A 17,452-nucleotide genomic window follows, 5' to 3' on the forward strand; every position below is an offset into this window, starting at 1 on the left:
TAATGGCAATACCAGGAAGTAGGATCGCCCTGTTCTCCCTCCACATCAATCAGCCCGAATAGCTGCGGTGGACCGGGGAGTCAGTGCACAAATCAGGTCTCACTAGCAACAGCAAATTTGCAAGTATAAAAACGATTTTCCTTCTTTTTTTAAAACACATACAGCAGAACACAAATGGTGCTATCACCGAGAGTGCTAGCGCAGGAGTGATCAATTTCAGGACTATAGGACCAGCGATACCAGTTTTTGATAAACAAAAGGATAATGAGCATTGTTTGACAGTCCCATATAATGGCGGTATGCAAAAGGAGAAAGAAAGGAGTAGTTCAGGAGAAAATGAATGGAAGATTACTGCAGGAATATCAGGATTAAGCACACCTAAGAATCTGAATGTAAACCAGAGTTCAGCAAATAACAGCCTATGGCAACAGAATCAGCCACAGAAACCCCAGAGAAAAGGGTAGATATAATGAGATTAACGACAACCCCTGTAGGACCAACAGCTGAAGAATTAAGTGATTGGTTAAGAAGTTTGCAGAAAAAGGACACAGAACCACAACCTTTAGATGTGGCAACATTAAAAGTAACTTTAGAGGAATTAATTGTAGGGACCATTCCCACTGAAAAATTAAAAGCATATTAAGATGAGGAATTCATGTTTTTATGTAAAAGCATTACTTGTAGAGCAAGGACTTTGCATGAAAAGTTCAAAGAGACAACAAGTGAAATGGGAATAGATTTTGAAAAAATAAGGTCATTACAGAAGCCATACAGAGTAGGTTTTACTGAAAAGGACATTGAAAATGTGAATACTACAGGGAGGTTAACCTAAATTAAAGAGTTAATTGCATTATCGAGAAAATGGGGTGATGTGGACCGATGGACAAGTAGATGGTTTAGAAAGAGAGAAGAAACTGCAGACAAAGCCTCTTTAGCTTTCCCAATGAGAGAGAAAGAGCCAGTGGTAATAGAATGTCCCATGAGAGATATTCCTGGAGGAGGATATGTACATGTTCCATGGACTAGACAGGATATTTAGTCATTTACAAATGATTTTCCAAGGTTGAGAGAGAAACCAGTTGAATGGTATAGACAGGTAGATAGCTTTGTCAAACCTTCAAAAGAGTTATGGATAGATCTGAACGGTCTTTTTGACATAATTGTACCTGCAGATTTATGGACAGAATGTAAGATCACTATAGATTGCCCAACACAAGAGTACCCCAGGGATCCTAAGAAAGGAGCCCCAGATCCAGAAGTAATGAAAAAATATGATCAGGTAATTATGTTTTTGAAAAATAAAGTACCTCCGAAAGGAACTGATTGGGTAAAAATTGACAGAACTCACCAGGAGGAGAATCAGTGCATGCATATTATGAGAGGTTACTGTTAGCTTTTAAGCAATACAGTGGAGATGAGAAACTAAGTGAAAAGGATTTGAGTCTTTTTGTTTACAGATTCGTATATAGTTGCGTGGATGAGAAGCGTGTTGGTGTTATGGGCCCCACCAATGGATGAATGTATGAATGAATCTGTGAAAGAAGGAGATTATGTAAATTTTGTAATCCGCGGTGAATCAACCTCAAACCCAACAATGCATGAACTCACACCCAACAAAGGATGAACTCACACTCAAAGGATGAACTCACACTCACCAAAGGATGAACTCACACCCAACAATGGATGAACTCACACCCAACAATGGATGAACTCACACCCACCAAAGAATGAACTCACACCAAAGGATGAACTCACACCCACCAAAGGATGAACTCACACTCAACAATGGATGAACTCACACCCAATAAAGCATGATGTCACACCCAACAAAGCATGAACTCAAACCCAACAATGCATGAACTCACACCCAACAATCATGATGTCACACCCAACAATGCATGAACTCACACCCAACAATGCATGATGTCACACCCACCAATGCATGAACTCAAACCCAGCAATGCATGATGTCACACCCAACAATGCATGAACTCACACCCAACAATGCATAAACTCACACTCAACAAAGGATTAACTCACACGCAACAAAGGATTAACTCACACCCAACAAAGGATTAACTCACACCCAACAAAGGATGAACTCACATCCAACAAAGGATGAACTCACATCCAACAAAGGATGCACTTATACCCACCAAAGGATGAACTCACACCCACCAATGCATGAACTCACACCCAACTATACATGAACTCACACTCAACAATGCATTACCTCTCACCCAACAATTTATGAAGTCACAAAAAAAAATAAGCATTGAACAAGGAGTCAAGTAGCGATGCGTATCAGCACCAACTCTTTTTACCTTGTACATGAGTGACCTCGCTCTCGCAATGCATCGAGTCATCAACCATGCCCCGAAATTAGAAAACCGACACATCACCTCGCTTCTATATGCGGATGATGTTGTGCTGTTAAGCCAAACTTCAGCAGGGCTCAAAAGACTGCTAGACGTTTCATACATTCACTGCTGGGCAGATGAGATGAACACCACTAGCATCTTAACAACCTCCGCCTGACCATCGTGAACCAATGTAAATATTTGGGATGTTGGCTAGGTGACAAAGGAGGTCACTCATACATTTAAACTCATAAAATCAAAACTAGCCTTGTTGCAATCCGCCTTTCACACAATTTTTAAAAACACTAAGAAATGATCCTTTGAATCACTGCTGCAAATAGTACCAGTTAAACTAGTTTCAACCTTGGCATACGGGTCAGACGCTTTCCCGGGAAATCGGGGGCCTTTTTGAACAACTAACAGAGCACAGTTTTCAAAATTCTATTTAAATTAACACAGCACAGATAAGGATAGAATTTGCACTAAGAGACCAACTGAAAACGCAGAAGGCCTGTATAATAAAGTACCTGCACTCCGCACTGGCAGCAGAGCAAGGCGCATTGAAAAATCTTATCTGGCTTGAAATATCGTGTGCCGACAGCTCACGCAATCCAAACGTTTGGGTCCACACCCTCTCTGAAGCACTGGAGCAAATGGGTTTGGATGTGTGCAACTTTAAACTATCGCACCCACAGTTTAAAACAGCTCTAAACAGAAAAGTAAAAACAAAATCCTTTGAATGTGATCACAGGGCATTTGCTGAAAGAGAACAGGCTGCCCTGGTGCTCATCTGCTGTGATAGAAAAGGTCCTCAAAAATGTATCATGGAACCATTCTCACCATATTACAAAATAAAAAACCCGCCTTTCCAGATGGGCTCCTTCGCATCACTAGACTTACTACCTCCACGGACAACTAAAACCGAGTCTAAAACATGTCGACTATGTGGGCTATTTCAGGAATCGATATACCACCTGCTCTGCATGTGCCCCACCCCACTTGGGGATCGCAGAAGACTTCTTCGGCATCTGTGGATCAACAAGAGGTCACGGACATTATCATTTGGCGTCAGCCAATTATTGAATAATGCGTAGCCCAAGCAGTCTCCAAACTTATACATTTTCTGGACATTACAGATAAACTATTTTAAAAATACAGAACCTTAAAAAATCAGTGGCTTTGTTGCGAACTTCTTGAGAGCTAAAGATAAATTTCACATAGCAATGAATTATGTGATGCACATCTTATTTGACGCAAATCACAGGTTTTTATTAATGCAGCGCAAACAGAAATAACTAGCTTTTACATGGTCTAATTTTGAAGATTTTATAATTTTTATCTTAAATCACATGGCCGTAATCTGAACAGCGCAATCAAACTTTGCAATGTCCATATTACTAAGTCATAAGCTGCTTATCGAAATGTATTTTAAATTATTCACATTACCTGCATTCATTGAACCTGTATGATGATAATTTGATCTCATCTACAGAATACTGTAAAAAAATTATCATTCTTTTAACTCTACCTGGCACTTTTGCACTTCAATGGACTTGATTGTCTCAATAAAGTATTTTTGATTTGATGAACTCTCACTCAATGCATGAACTCACACTCAGTAAGAGGAGAAGTGTGGGCAGCAGCCAGAGCGGCTGACTCGGAGCGCGGGGCTCGCGGTCCGATCGCCGGTGGCAGCTCAGCTCAGCATAATGTGACTCAGGGCAATTGCGCACTTAATCTCCCCGACGGCCACCAGCGCCTTGAAACCCTTAAGGAGTGATATGTTCATGCTTTACAAATAGGAATTATTATTATATAACAAAGCATTAAGTGACAGCCAGCAATGCATGAACTCACACCCAACAATGCGTTGACTCACACCCAACAATGCATAAACTCACACCCAACACTGTATGAACTCTCATCTAACAATGAATGAACTCACACCCAACAATGCGTAAACTCACACCCAACACTGTATGAACTTTCATCTAACAATGAATGAACTTACACCCAACAATGCGCTACCTCACACCCAACAATGCGTTGACTCACACCCAACAATGCATAAACTCACACCCAACACTGTATGAACTCTCATCTAACAATGAATGAACTTACACCCAACAATGCGCTACCTCACACCCAACAATGCGTTGACTCACACCCAACAATGCGTTGACTCACACCCAACAATGCATAAACTCACACCCAACACTGTATGAACTCTCATCTAACAATGAATGAACTTACACCCAACAATGCGCTACCTCACACCCAACAATGCGTCAACTCACACCCAACAATGCGTTGACTCACACCCAACAATGCATAAACTCACACCCAACACTGTATGAACTCTCATCTAACAATGAATGAACTTACACCCAACAATGCGCTACCTCACACCCAACAATGCGTTGACTCACACCCAACAATGCGTTGACTCACACCCAACAATGCATAAACTCACACCCAACACTGTATGAACTCTCATCTAACAATGAATGAACTTACACCCAACAATGCGCTACCTCACACCCAACAATGCGTCGACTCACACCCAACAATGCGTTGACTCACACCCAACAATGCATAAACTCACACCCAACACTGTATGAACTCTCATCTAACAATGAATGAACTTACACCCAACAATGCGCTACCTCACACCCAACAATGCGTGGACTCACACCCAACAATGCGTTGACTCACACCCAACAATGCGTAGACTCACACCCAACACTGTATGAACTCTCATCTAACAATGAATGAACTTACACCCAACAATGCGCTACCTCACACCCAACAATGCGTCGACTCACACCCAACAATGCGTTGACTCACACCCAACAATGCGTTGACTCACACCCAACAATGCAGTAACTTCAGCCCAACAATGCATTAAAAGCATTGCACAGCACTAGCAACAATTGACAAAGTCACATTCCAGTAAACACACACACCTTTGGGGTTTTCTTAACACTATTTTCAAACCAATCACATTCCCCGTTGGTACTGGGAGATCCCTTCTGGTTAAAGATGAACAGTTTAGTTTTGGTGACAGTGTTTACAAACAGTTTAATGTGTATGCCAAATTCTACCTTCTTTTTATTCTACAGCACACAGGACAGGAGTGGATTCTGGACGGGCAGGAATGGTGAACTCCTGTTTTTTTTTTCATCTTTAATCGATAGATACATGTGTTCCGTCGTAGGTCTTATAAAATCCTCCCATGTGTGCAGAACGAACCAACATGAAACTGGTGCAGCACTTTAATGTTTCAGACCCTCCCTTCTGGTTTCTAAGCTCTGGTTTGCATTCTCTAATCGTCCAGCATTATGACAACTTGAGGTCTATTTTGCAGCTTCTGTTGGCGAGGGCCATTTCTTTCCTTGGTGAGTATCAGTCCCGAGTGTATTTTCATGTGTTTTGTAAGGTTAGAGGAGTCACTAAAACCCTTGCCACATTCTTGGCAGACATAGGGTTTTTGCCCAGTGTGAATTCTTATGTGCTTCTTCAGGGATGAGGAGTCAGTGAAACCTTTCCCACATTCAGTACATGCATATGGTTTTTCACCTGTATGCGTCCGCTTGTGTATAGTCAGGTGTGATGACTGGTTGAAACTCTTTCCACATGTATCGCAGGCATAAGGCTTTTCTCCTGTGTGCATTCGCTGATGTTTATTCATGGCAGCAGGGTCACTAAAAGACTTTCCGCACTTAGCACAGAAGAAGTGCTTCTCTCCAGAGTGTATTCTCTCGTGTGTCATTAGCTTTACTAATTGTCTGAAAATCTTTCCACATGCCACACATTTATAAAACATCTTTTTTCCTGTGCTCGTTGTGTTCTCTGTGCTAGAGCTTATGGATTTGTTGATGTCTGTTTCATAATCACTTAGCTCATACAATATGTTCTGTCCCCGCCTTTTCGGCTTCATTTGTGATCCGATCAGTATATTGTTGCGTTTTTCCAATTCTAAACCTTCAAAGATGCTATCGGTGTCTTTTCCAGATAACGATGACTGCAACTCTGTAGTAAATTTATCACAATTCCCCTCTTGGTATCTTGTCCCTGCAGATATGAAACAGAATATGCACATTATCCAGATGTAATATAGTGACAAGAGGCAACACTGAAACAAATATTGCTGTCACAGGGGAACGCACTCACAATAACACTCTCTTTAACACAATCTCAGCACAACCACACAGGAGCTTGGTACTCTCTGAAAACTAGCGTAGGATTGCAAGTCCTTGCGGCTTTAACTTCATACGAGTCTGCCTATTTCTGGCAGAAGCGCAGTGTTTTCTTGTGCTAGACACTCAGGGTTCAGTTCCTCGGTTAAGTGGTATTCATATTTTTTTATTTTGCTCATAGCAGAGTACTTGCCTCAGCAGGATGTATGGATGTAGTGGTACTTGTGGAGTGTGCCCAAGACCCGGGCGACCAGAGCCAGAGGGCTGGGGGGGGGGGGGGAGGAGGGGGGGATGGGTCACATACAGGGATCCTCCTTTCAGCATTGGAAGTTACCATCCCATATACAAAGCAACCATCCCATAAAGGAAGCAACCATCCCATATAGGAAGCAACCATCCCATATAGGAAGCTATCATCCCATATAGGAAACTACCATTCTATATAGGAAGCTACCATCCAATATAGGAAGCTATCATCCCATGCAGGAACCTATCGTCCCATATAGGAAGCTACCGTCCCATATAGGAAGCTACCGTCCCATATAGGAAGCTACCGTCCCATATAGGAAGCTAGCGTCCCATATAGGAAGCTAGCGTCCCATATAGGAAGCTAGCATCCAATGCAGGAAGCTAGCATCCAATGCAGGAAGCTAGCATCCAATGAAGGAAGCTACCATCCAATGTAGGAAGCTACCATCCCATATAGGAAGCTACCATCCCATATAGGAAGCTACCATTCCACATAGGAAGCTACCATTCCACATAGGAAGCTACCATTCCACATAGGAAGCTACCATTCCACATAGGTAGCTACCGTCCCATATAGGAAGCTACCATCCCATATAGGAAGCTACCATCCAATGTAGGAAGCTACCATCCAATATAGGAAGCTACCGTCCCATATAGGAAGCTACCATCCCATATAGGAAGCTACCATCCCATATAGGAAGCTACCATCCCATATAGGAAGCTACCATCTCATATGGGAAGCTACCATCCAATATAGGAAGCTATCATCCCATGTAGGAAGCTATCATCCCATATAGGAAGCTACCGTCCCATATAGGAAGCTACCGTCCTATATAGGAAGCTAGCATCCAATGCAGGAAGCTAGCATCCAATGTAGGAAGCTAGCATCCAATGTAGGAAGCTAGCATCCAATGTAGGAAGCTACCATCCAATGTAGGAAGCTACCATCCCATATAGGAAGCTACCATCCCATATAGGAAGCTACCATTCCACATAGGAAGCTACCATTGCACATAGGAAGCTACCGTCCCATATAGGAAGCTGGAAGCTACCGTCCCATATAGGAAGCTACCGTCCCATATAGGAAGCTACCATCCAATGTAGAAAGCTACCATCACATATAGGAAGCTACCATCCAATGTAGGAAGCTATCATCCAATGTAGGAAGCAACCATCCCATAAAGGAAGCTACCATCCCATAAAGGAAGCTACCGTCCTATATAGGAAGCTAGCATCCAATGCAGGAAGCTAGCATCCAATGCAGGAAGCTAGCATCCAATGAAGGAAGCTACCATCCAATGTAGGAAGCTACCATCCCATATAGGAAGCTACCATCCCATATGGGAAGCTACCATCCCATATGGGAAGCTACCATCTCATATGGGAAGCTACCATCCAATATAGGAAGCTACCATCTCATATGGGAAGCTACCATCTCATATGGGAAGCTACCATCTCATATGGGAAGCTACCATCTCATATGGGAAGCTACCATCTCATATGGGAAGCTACCATCTCATATGGGAAGCTACCATCCCATATAGGAAGCAACCATCCTATAAAGGAAGCTACCATCTCATATGGGAAGCTACCATCCCATATAAGTAGCAAACATCCTATAAAGGAAGCCGCCGTCCCATATAAGAAGCTACCATCCCACATGGGAAGCTACCATCTCATATGGGAAGCTACCATCCAATATAGGAAGCTACCATCCAACGTAGGAAGCTACCATCCAATGTAGGAAGCTACCATCCAATGTAGGAAGCTACCATCCAATATAGGAAGCTACCATCCAATGTAGGAAGCTACCATGCAATGTAGGAAGCTACCATGCAATGTAGGAAGCTACCATCCAATATAGGAAGCTACCATCCAATGTAGGAAGCTACCATCCAATGTAGGAAGCTACCATCCCATATAGGAAGCTACCATCCCATATAGGAAGCTATCATCCCATATAGGAAGCTATCATCCCATATAGGAAGCTACCATCCCATATAGGAAGCTACCATCCCATGTAGGAAGCTACCATCTCATATAGGAAGCAACCATCCCATATAGGAAGCAACCATCCTATAAAGGAAGCTACCATCCCATATAAGAAGCTACCATCCCATATAGTAAGCTACCATCCAATGTAGGAAGCTACCATCCCATATAGGAAGCAACCATCCTATAAAGGAAGCTACCATCCCATATAGGAAGCAACCATCCTATAAAGGAAGCTACCATCCCATATAAGAAGCTACCATCCCATATTGGAAGCTACCATCCCACATAGGAAGCTACCATCCCATATAGGAAGCTACCATCCAATATAGGAAGCAACCATCCAATGTAGGAAGCTACCATCCAATGTAGGAAGCTACCATCCAATGTAGGAAGCAACCATCCAATGTAGGAAGCTAGCATCCCATATAGGAAGCTATCATCGCATATAGGAAGCCACCATCCCATATAAGAAGCTACCATCCCATATAGGAAGCTACCATCCAATGTAGGAAGCTACCATCCCATATAGGAAGCAACCGTCCTATAAAGGAAGCTACCATCCCATATAGAAAGCTACCATCTCATATAGGAAGCTACCGTCCAATGTAGGAAGCTACCATCCAATATTCACACTCAATGATCTTTATTTCAATTTAAAAAACCATAAAAGATTACATTCAGTTCATATAAAAAAACATCATATGGTAACATTTCAAAAGGCACCCCGCCAGACAAGTACCCAGTTATTGAGAATCAATGTCCTAATACAAGACCTTTCTTGGACATTAAAAAGACAAATAAATATAAATAAAATCCCGTCATTGATACGTTTAGTGATAAGATGGCATTTGAGCAGTAATTAAATTCATACATTCATTAAACTAGTACATCTTTTATAATTTAACAATTCTAATCTATTAAGGATCTATCAAAAATATACGAAATTTCATAGCATGCACCTAATATGATACGTAATAGGGCATGATCCCTCTAGTGCAAAACCAGCAAGGCATAAGCCTGGATATAAATTCAAGTAAAACACACACAAGTTCCTATAAATGTCTAAAATTTCAGTCCTATTCTCTTTCTTATTAAATCTACACCAAAGAGATATCTACTAACACTAAAAACTACTGCTTGTGTCGTCTCGCAATATTCTTGCCGCCTCATAACACGATCTAATGCCCAAAAGCTGACAAATGGGTTTAATCCATTTTCTCCTGCAATATGTGCAAGCTGGGCAGAAGATTAATAGATGCAATTCGTTCTCTTTTGCACCTGTATGACATGTAGCACAGCAACCATCGCTTACATCCCAACGCTACGGGCCCATTTGACTGTATTTGCATTTATCTGCAGAACACCGTAGCGAAATTTCAAATGGAGAGATTTAGCCAGCTGTGGTTGTATTTCGTCCAAAAAGGACTCAAATGTATTGAGAGGAACCTTGTGGATAAAGTGCCTAGTTGTGAGCACTGGGACAAAGTGTCTTGATTTAAAGCCCAGAAAGTTAGTTTCAGCAATGTTTTTGAACCCGTAGACAATCCGCAGGGGTCGTCCCAAAACTGCTTGGGTCCAAATTTCTAAAACCAATCATGAACATGATTTAACCATGGCAACCTGGCGCCATTTTTGATTCTAAAAATGTCCTCTAGGCCTTCTCTGTAATGAAGAAGTTTGTCTGTTGACCACAGGTGGACCCAAAACAGTAGTGGCCGTAGAACTGCCTGCTAACCAGTGCGACGAATGTTTAAATCCATCACTACTGTCATGAACGGTGTACGCATAGGTAAGCTCGATAGTTTTCTAAAAAATGTATTCCTCGACCACCATAAAAGTATTCTTTGTTACGCGGCCCCACAGTTCAGCCCCGGCGAGGCTGCAGAGTGTACCCTATATTCATATGACTCAAGGGCAGGGGATACGGCTTTAGACAAACTATTCTCGTGCTTCCTTATTATTGCAGTAATGTGGTTTTACTTTTTTCCATCTGTGGTCTCCAATTCATTTCAGAGTCCTGTGTAAGGCCTAGATAATTAAAATTTAGCACATATTCTACCTTCTCATTTTTGACAGTTAGTTTTTTTTAAAGGATTTGTGTGGATTAACTGCCATATATTTCGTTTTGGTAGAATTTATTTCCAGGCCCTTCTTTTCACAATAAATTTCGAAAGTATTTAATAAGCTTTGCAGACCTTTGGGGGTTTGTGATATTAAGATTGTATCATTGGCAAATAAAAGTGCCGGTACTGGCACCCCCCCCTAACTTGGGAGAATCATGTTCACAGCCCAAGAGGTATTCAGGGATGTCATTGACATACAGCGAAAATAAATTAGGGGCTAACACGCATCCCTGCCTTACCCCCCTTTTTACTTGTATACAATCAGTAAATTCACCATTTGGACCCCATCTAACCCTTGCAAAATTATCCTCGTGTAGTCTTATAATCGGCACAAGGATTTCCCCTGGAACACCCTGATCTTTTAGTGATTTCCACAGGAGATTTCTGAGAATGAGATCAAAGGCTGCCTTAAAGTTTACAAAGGCAATATACAAATGAGCTTCCTTAACTGTAATATACTTCCAAATTATGCAAAGAAATCTAAAAACCTGGTCAATTGTGCTAGTTTTGGCTCTAAAACTTTCCTGGTACTTGGATAAAATACTGTACTCCCCAATCCAGTCACTCAATCTATTTAAAATGTGACGTGCATATATCTTTTGTAAAATATCAATTAAACTAATCGGTCGATAATGCAACGGGTCATGGTGGTTGCCCATTTAAAAATGATTGCAATCTCCGCCCCCTTCCACGTTTTTGGAATCGGTGCACCTGTTGCAACCGAATTACATAAAAGATTAATGTAGGGAGCCCAAACCTCCTTTTCATGTCTCCATAGATCACCTGGTATCTTATCCGGTCCAGGTGCCTTCCCTGCTTTTACTGTGTTTATTGCTACTATTGTTTCCTCCATACTAAAATGTAATGGGGCACTATTTAAAAGGATTCCCTAATCTACTAATCTATAGTCAAAATCATTACTAGAGGATGAATAGAGTTGGGAAAAATGGGTTACCCAAGTGTTTGCAATCCAGGAAAAGGTCCTTATTACATTTCCCCTTTTTGTTACCCTTAGATATCAAACGCTAAAAGGTTGATTGGTCATTTGTTTTGCCTGCAATAATTAGCTCAGTCCAAATGTTATCTTCTCAGTTTTTTCTTGCATGCGTTTGTACCCTCTTGTAATGGATCCTTTTTTCCCTTAGGGTTACTATATCTTTGACCTTTGTTGCCTGGATCAAATCTTTTTTTGCATCGCGGCATTCTTCATTGTACCATGGATTCTCTAGTATGGCTACCTCTGATACCCCCTTTTTATATTCTTTAGGAACCTTACTTAGTATTGGTCTTAATTCTTCTACCAATCTATCATGCATTCCCATAATTGGAATCTCTGTTATGGGTAGGTTTATGTGCGGGGAAACTATTTCAACATAAATGTCCTAAATCTTTTTAATAGTCATTTCATTTCCCATTATCGAGGGCCATCTAAGTGCTCTACGATTGTTCGTTAATAATGGCTCAATTGGACTACAACTAGAATCGCTTTTCCTTAGGGAACTTAACTGAAAGAGGGAGGCTGCGAGTGTCAGACATAAGGGGTAGTGATCACTCTCTGTTCTATCCTCAATTACTAAATCACATACAATGGGCCACAAGGGGATAGATACCAATATATAATCTATACAGCTTTTAGAACTACCCCAGGTAAATGTCGGTGAATTTGGGCTGTCAGAAGGCAATCGTCCGTTACAGGCACGTAGACCATGGCCTGAAACCAGCCTTAATAGCTGTGAAACAGCACATGTGCACGGTACTACTGGGCTGCTGTCCAGTAATGCAATATTATTGGCCGTATCCTCATCCTCAAAAATATTTTCAAATCCAACCACAAGTTCGCATTTGCGGTTGAAGTCACCTCCCACAATTATCAAAGCACTTTGGTTAAAAGTTGATCCATATGTTCAATAACTTCCGATTCCCTACTTGCTAGGTTCGGTCTACTATATATGTTAAAAATGTAGACTTCCCTTTTATCAGGCGCTAAAAGGAATATGCTACTTACCAGTATGCATCTGTTCTTGGCATGTGGAGCTGCAGATCTACAGACTTGTGCATAGATCGCCATCTGGTGTTGGGCCCGGATGTTTGCAGTTTGTTTTTCCTGTTGGAAAGTCTTTGGAAGTCACGAGGTCGGTGACTCCTCCTTTGGATCGTATTGCTCATTGGCTTCGGCTCCATCCTCAGATTGTTTTTCGCCAGCAGGTAAAGATGGAGCGTAGTAATAACAGTGAAGATGCTCATGTGTGTTCTATCTAAATAAGATAAACTGGGACAGATACAGGTAGCCGGGGAGGCGGGTGGGCGTGTGTAGATCTGCAGCTCTACATGCCAAGAACAGATGCATACTGGTAAGTAGCATATTCTGTTTGAGGCATATGCGCTGCAGATTACACACTTGTGCATAGATTATATAGCAGTACCCACCGTTAGCGGCGACCACCCGTATCTGTTGCAGTGATTTGAAATAATGTTTTGAGTACAGCCTGGCCCACACTAGCTTGTTGCTTCGTTTGCACATCAACACAATAGTGTTTGGTGAAAGTGTGCGGTGTTGACCATGTAGCTGGTTTGCAGATATCATCTAATGGGATGTTCCCTAAGAATGCCATGGAAGCCCCTATTTTTCATGTAGAATGGGCTTTAGGGGAATGGATAGCGTTCGCTTTGCTTTATGGTAGCAGATTTGAATGCATTTTACAATCCACCTAGCTATCCCTGATTTTGAGATGGGCTTGCTTTTGTGTGGTGGAGAGAAAGAAAGAAACAGTTGTTTGGTCTTACGGAAAGGTTGTGTTCTTTGAATGTAGTAGAGTAAGGCTCGTTTGACATCCAGTGTGTGAAGAGCCCTTTCTGCAACGGTCTGTGGTTGCGAGAAAAATACTGGTAGTTCTACTGTTTGGTTTAGGTGAAAAGGAGAAATGACTTTAGGGGGGAATTTTGGGTTGGTACGGAGAACAACCTTGTTGTGGTGCATTTGGAGAAAAGGTTCTTGAATGGTAAGTGCTTGTATCTCACTGACCCTTCTAAGGGAAGTGATGGCTACAAGAAAAGCGGTTTTCCATGTTAGGAATTGTAGTTCACATTTGTGCAGAGGTTTGAAGGGAGGCCCCATTAGCCTTGTGAGAACGATATTTAAGTTCCACACAGGTGAGGGTGGCACTCTGGGGGGAATTATCCTTTTAAGGCCTTCCATGAAGGCTTTAATGGCAGGTACTCTGAAGAGTGATAGATGTTGCCTGTTTTGTAGGTAAGCTGTAATAGCTGCGAGGTGTAGTCGAATGGACGTATAGGCTAGATTGCACCTTTGTAGGTGGAGTAAGTAGCCTATGATGTGTTGAATGGACACGTCCAGTGGATTGATAGTGTTGTTATGGCATTAAACAACAAAACGTTTCCACTTAGTGGCGTAGCACGCTCTAGTGGTGGGTCGCCTAGCTTCTCTGATGACGTTCATACAGTCAGGGGGAAGATTTAGGTACCCGAATTCTAGGATTTCAGGAGCCAGATCGCAAGGTTGAGCTGAGCTGGGTCCGGGTGCCTGATCTCTCCATGGTTCTGGGTTAAGAGGCCTGGAGAGAGGTGTAGTTTTTGGTGCGGTACTACAGATAGTTCCAGCAGTGTGGTATACCACGGTTGTCTGGCCCACGTTGGAGCTACTAGGATTAGTGTGAGGGAGTGTTGTTGTAGTTTGCCCACCACTAATGGAATGAGTGGGAGAGGCGGAAAAGCGTACGCAAATCTGCCTGACTAGTTCATCCATATCGCATATCCTTTGGACAATGGGTGTGGGTATCTGGCAGTGAAGCTTGGGCATTTGGCGTTTTCGTGGGTGGCGAAGAGGTCTATCTGCGGATGCCCCCACATTTGAAAGTACGGGTGAAGAACTTGCGGGTGAAGCTCCCACTCGTGGATCTGTTGTGTCTGCCTGCTGAGCAGATCTGCCACTGTGCTTTGGACTCCTCATGCTGAGCTAGGAGAAAGATTTTCTGGGGTATTGCCCATCTCCATATGCTCTGTGCGAGTTGAGAGAGCTGTGGAGACTGTGTGCCGCCTTGTTTTTGAATATAATACATGGCTGTCATGTTGTCTGTGCGGATCAGGACTGCCTTGCCTGAAATTTGAGTTTGAAAAGATTTTAGGGCTAAGAAGATTGCTAGTAACTCCAGATGTTTGATATGGAGTAACTTTTGTTGAGGTGTCCACTTGCCCTGTGTGGTGAGATGTAGTAGATGAGCTCCCAAGCCGGAGAGCGATGCGTCCGTTGTCAGTACTATTTGGGGAATCGGGTCCAGGAACGGTCGACCTTTGGAAAGGTTTGAGGTGTTCCACCACTGCAGAGAGCGATGGGTGCGACCGTCTACCAACACCAGATCTGTTAATTGACCCTGGGTCTGGTTCCATTGGCGCGCTAAGCACTCTTGGAGAGGACGCATCTGGAGTCTTGCGTGAGGCACTATAAAAATGCAAGAGGCCATCATCCCTATTAGTTGCATAAACACTCGAGCTGGGAGGGAGTGTTGTGCTATGAATTTTGCGCGTAGAGCTTGAATGCTTGCAATCCTGGCAGGATTGGGGTAGGCTAGTGCTCTTGAGGTGTCTATGGTGGCACCGAGGTATTGTTTTATGTGGGATGGTTGGCGATTGGACTTCTGGTGGTTTACTGTGAAGCCTAGCTGGTGGAGTAGTTGAATGGTGGTAGATTTGTGTTGTACACACTGATTGTATGACCTGGCTTTTATGAGCCAGTCGTCTAAGTATGGGAAGACGTGAATATGTTGTCTTCACAAATGTGCTGCCACCACTGCTAGGCACTTGGTGAATACCCTTGGCGCTGTTGTGACTCTGAACGGGAGCACTTTGAATTGGAAGTGTTGTCCGTCCACTACAAATCTGAGGTACTTGCGGTGAGCTTTGTGCACTGGAATGTGGAAATAAGCGTCTTTTAGGTCTAAGGTGGTCAAAAAGTCGTTTTGGGAGAGGAGCGGAAGTACCTTCTGAAGCGTTACCATATGAAAGTGGTCTGAGTGTATGTATGTGTTTAGGGGCCGGAGATCTAGGATGGGCCGCAGAGTCTCGTCCCTTTTTGGTATGAGGAAATATAGGGAGCAGACTCCCATGTTTTGTTGGTTGGTAGGAACGGGTTCTATTGCCTGTTTCTGTAGGAGGGAGATTACCTCCTGCTTTAGGAGTATTAAATGTTCTTGTGACATTGGGCGCTGCCTGGGTGGAATGTTTGGGGGGGTAGATATTAGTTCTAGGCACTAGCCTGACCGAATTATTTGTGTTACCCATTTGTCTGAGGTGATGGTAGCCCAGACAGGAAGGAAATGTTGGAGTCTGCCCCCGACCGGAGTGGAATGGTCTGGAGGGAACGGGGGGGGAAGTCATTGGGTAGGCGTTGTGGCAGAGCGGGCGTTGTTTGTTTTGCCTCTGCCTTTATTATTGTTACCCTATAGCCGCCTCTTTGATAACCCCTCGTGAAGGTGGACTGAGTAGGGGATTTGTATGAAGTGGACGTGGTGTCCGAGGAGTAGCCTCTAGGTGTACTTCGAAAGGAAGAGCGGCGAAAGGAGCGTCTAAGAGGGTGTGACTGTAAGGCTCCCATGGATTTCGCCGTATCCGTATCCTTCTTCATTTTTTCTAGGACCTCATCCACTTTTGGGCCAAATTGATGTTCCTGGTCAAAGGGATGGTTAAGGATGGAGGCTTGTACCTCCGGTTTAAACCCTGATATTCTTAGCCAAGCATGGCGACGGAGGACGACGCTGGTATTGATGGCCCTGGAAGCTGTGTCTGCTGCATCTAGGGCACAGCGTTTAGAGGTGTTAGTAATAGTCTTACCCTCTTGAATTAGTTTGTTGGCCCTAGCTTTATATTTTTCAAGGAGGTGGTGCATTATGCTTTCTAACTCGTCATAATGTGCCTTGTCATATCTGGCCAATAGCGCTTGAGTATTAGCGATACGCCACATATTGGCTGCTTGTGACGCAGTACGTTTTCCTGATGCGTTCAGTAGCTTTGACTCTTTGTCAGATGGTGGTGCTTCGCCTGACGCCTGGGAATTTGCCCTTTTACGTGCAGTGAATACCACTAGAGAATCTAGTGGCACTGGCCCTCTGATGTAGGAGGGATCTGTGGGGGCAGCTTTGTATTTTTTCTCGATGCGCGGGTTAATGACCCTGGCCCTAACTGGGTCCTTAAAAACTTCTGGCGCATGCTTTACCACTCCTTTGAGCATAGGTAATATGGAGGTAGACCTATGTGTGGTGTCGAATGTGTCGAGGAGGAAATCTTCCTCCACGGGGTCGGTATGCAAGTCTACCCCGTGATAGTGTGCCGCCCTTTGCAGTAGATGGTGGAACCCCAATGAGTCTTCTGGTGTAGATTGTCTGGAGGGGTAAAGATCATCTTGTGGGACGTTGGGGTTATCCGGGATATTGTAGTCGTCCCATGGGTCTGGGGATCCTGTAGGGGTGGGGTCCCCTGTAGGTAAGTCCTGGGACACATCCCCTATGTCATCATA

The 17,452-nt window shown here is 43.3% G+C and overlaps 1 protein-coding gene across 1 annotated transcript in view; it reads right to left on the bottom strand.

Moving 5' to 3' along the window:
• Positions 1 to 3,594: 3,594 nt before the first annotated feature.
• LOC146829868 (zinc finger and SCAN domain-containing protein 26-like) overlaps positions 3,595 to 17,452 on the bottom strand; it is a 69,108-nt gene continuing 55,250 nt past the window's right edge. The window contains exon 4 of the mRNA XM_085608531.1: positions 3,595 to 6,434. Coding sequence (XP_085464657.1) covers positions 5,686 to 6,434 — 749 coding nt within the window. The 3' untranslated portion in view covers positions 3,595 to 5,685. The remainder of the gene's footprint in view (positions 6,435 to 17,452) is intronic.

Source organism: Triturus cristatus, chromosome 5_2, assembly GCF_964204655.1.
Source record: "Triturus cristatus chromosome 5_2, aTriCri1.1, whole genome shotgun sequence".
In the NCBI taxonomy this organism is placed as follows: Eukaryota; Metazoa; Chordata; class Amphibia; order Caudata; family Salamandridae; genus Triturus; species Triturus cristatus.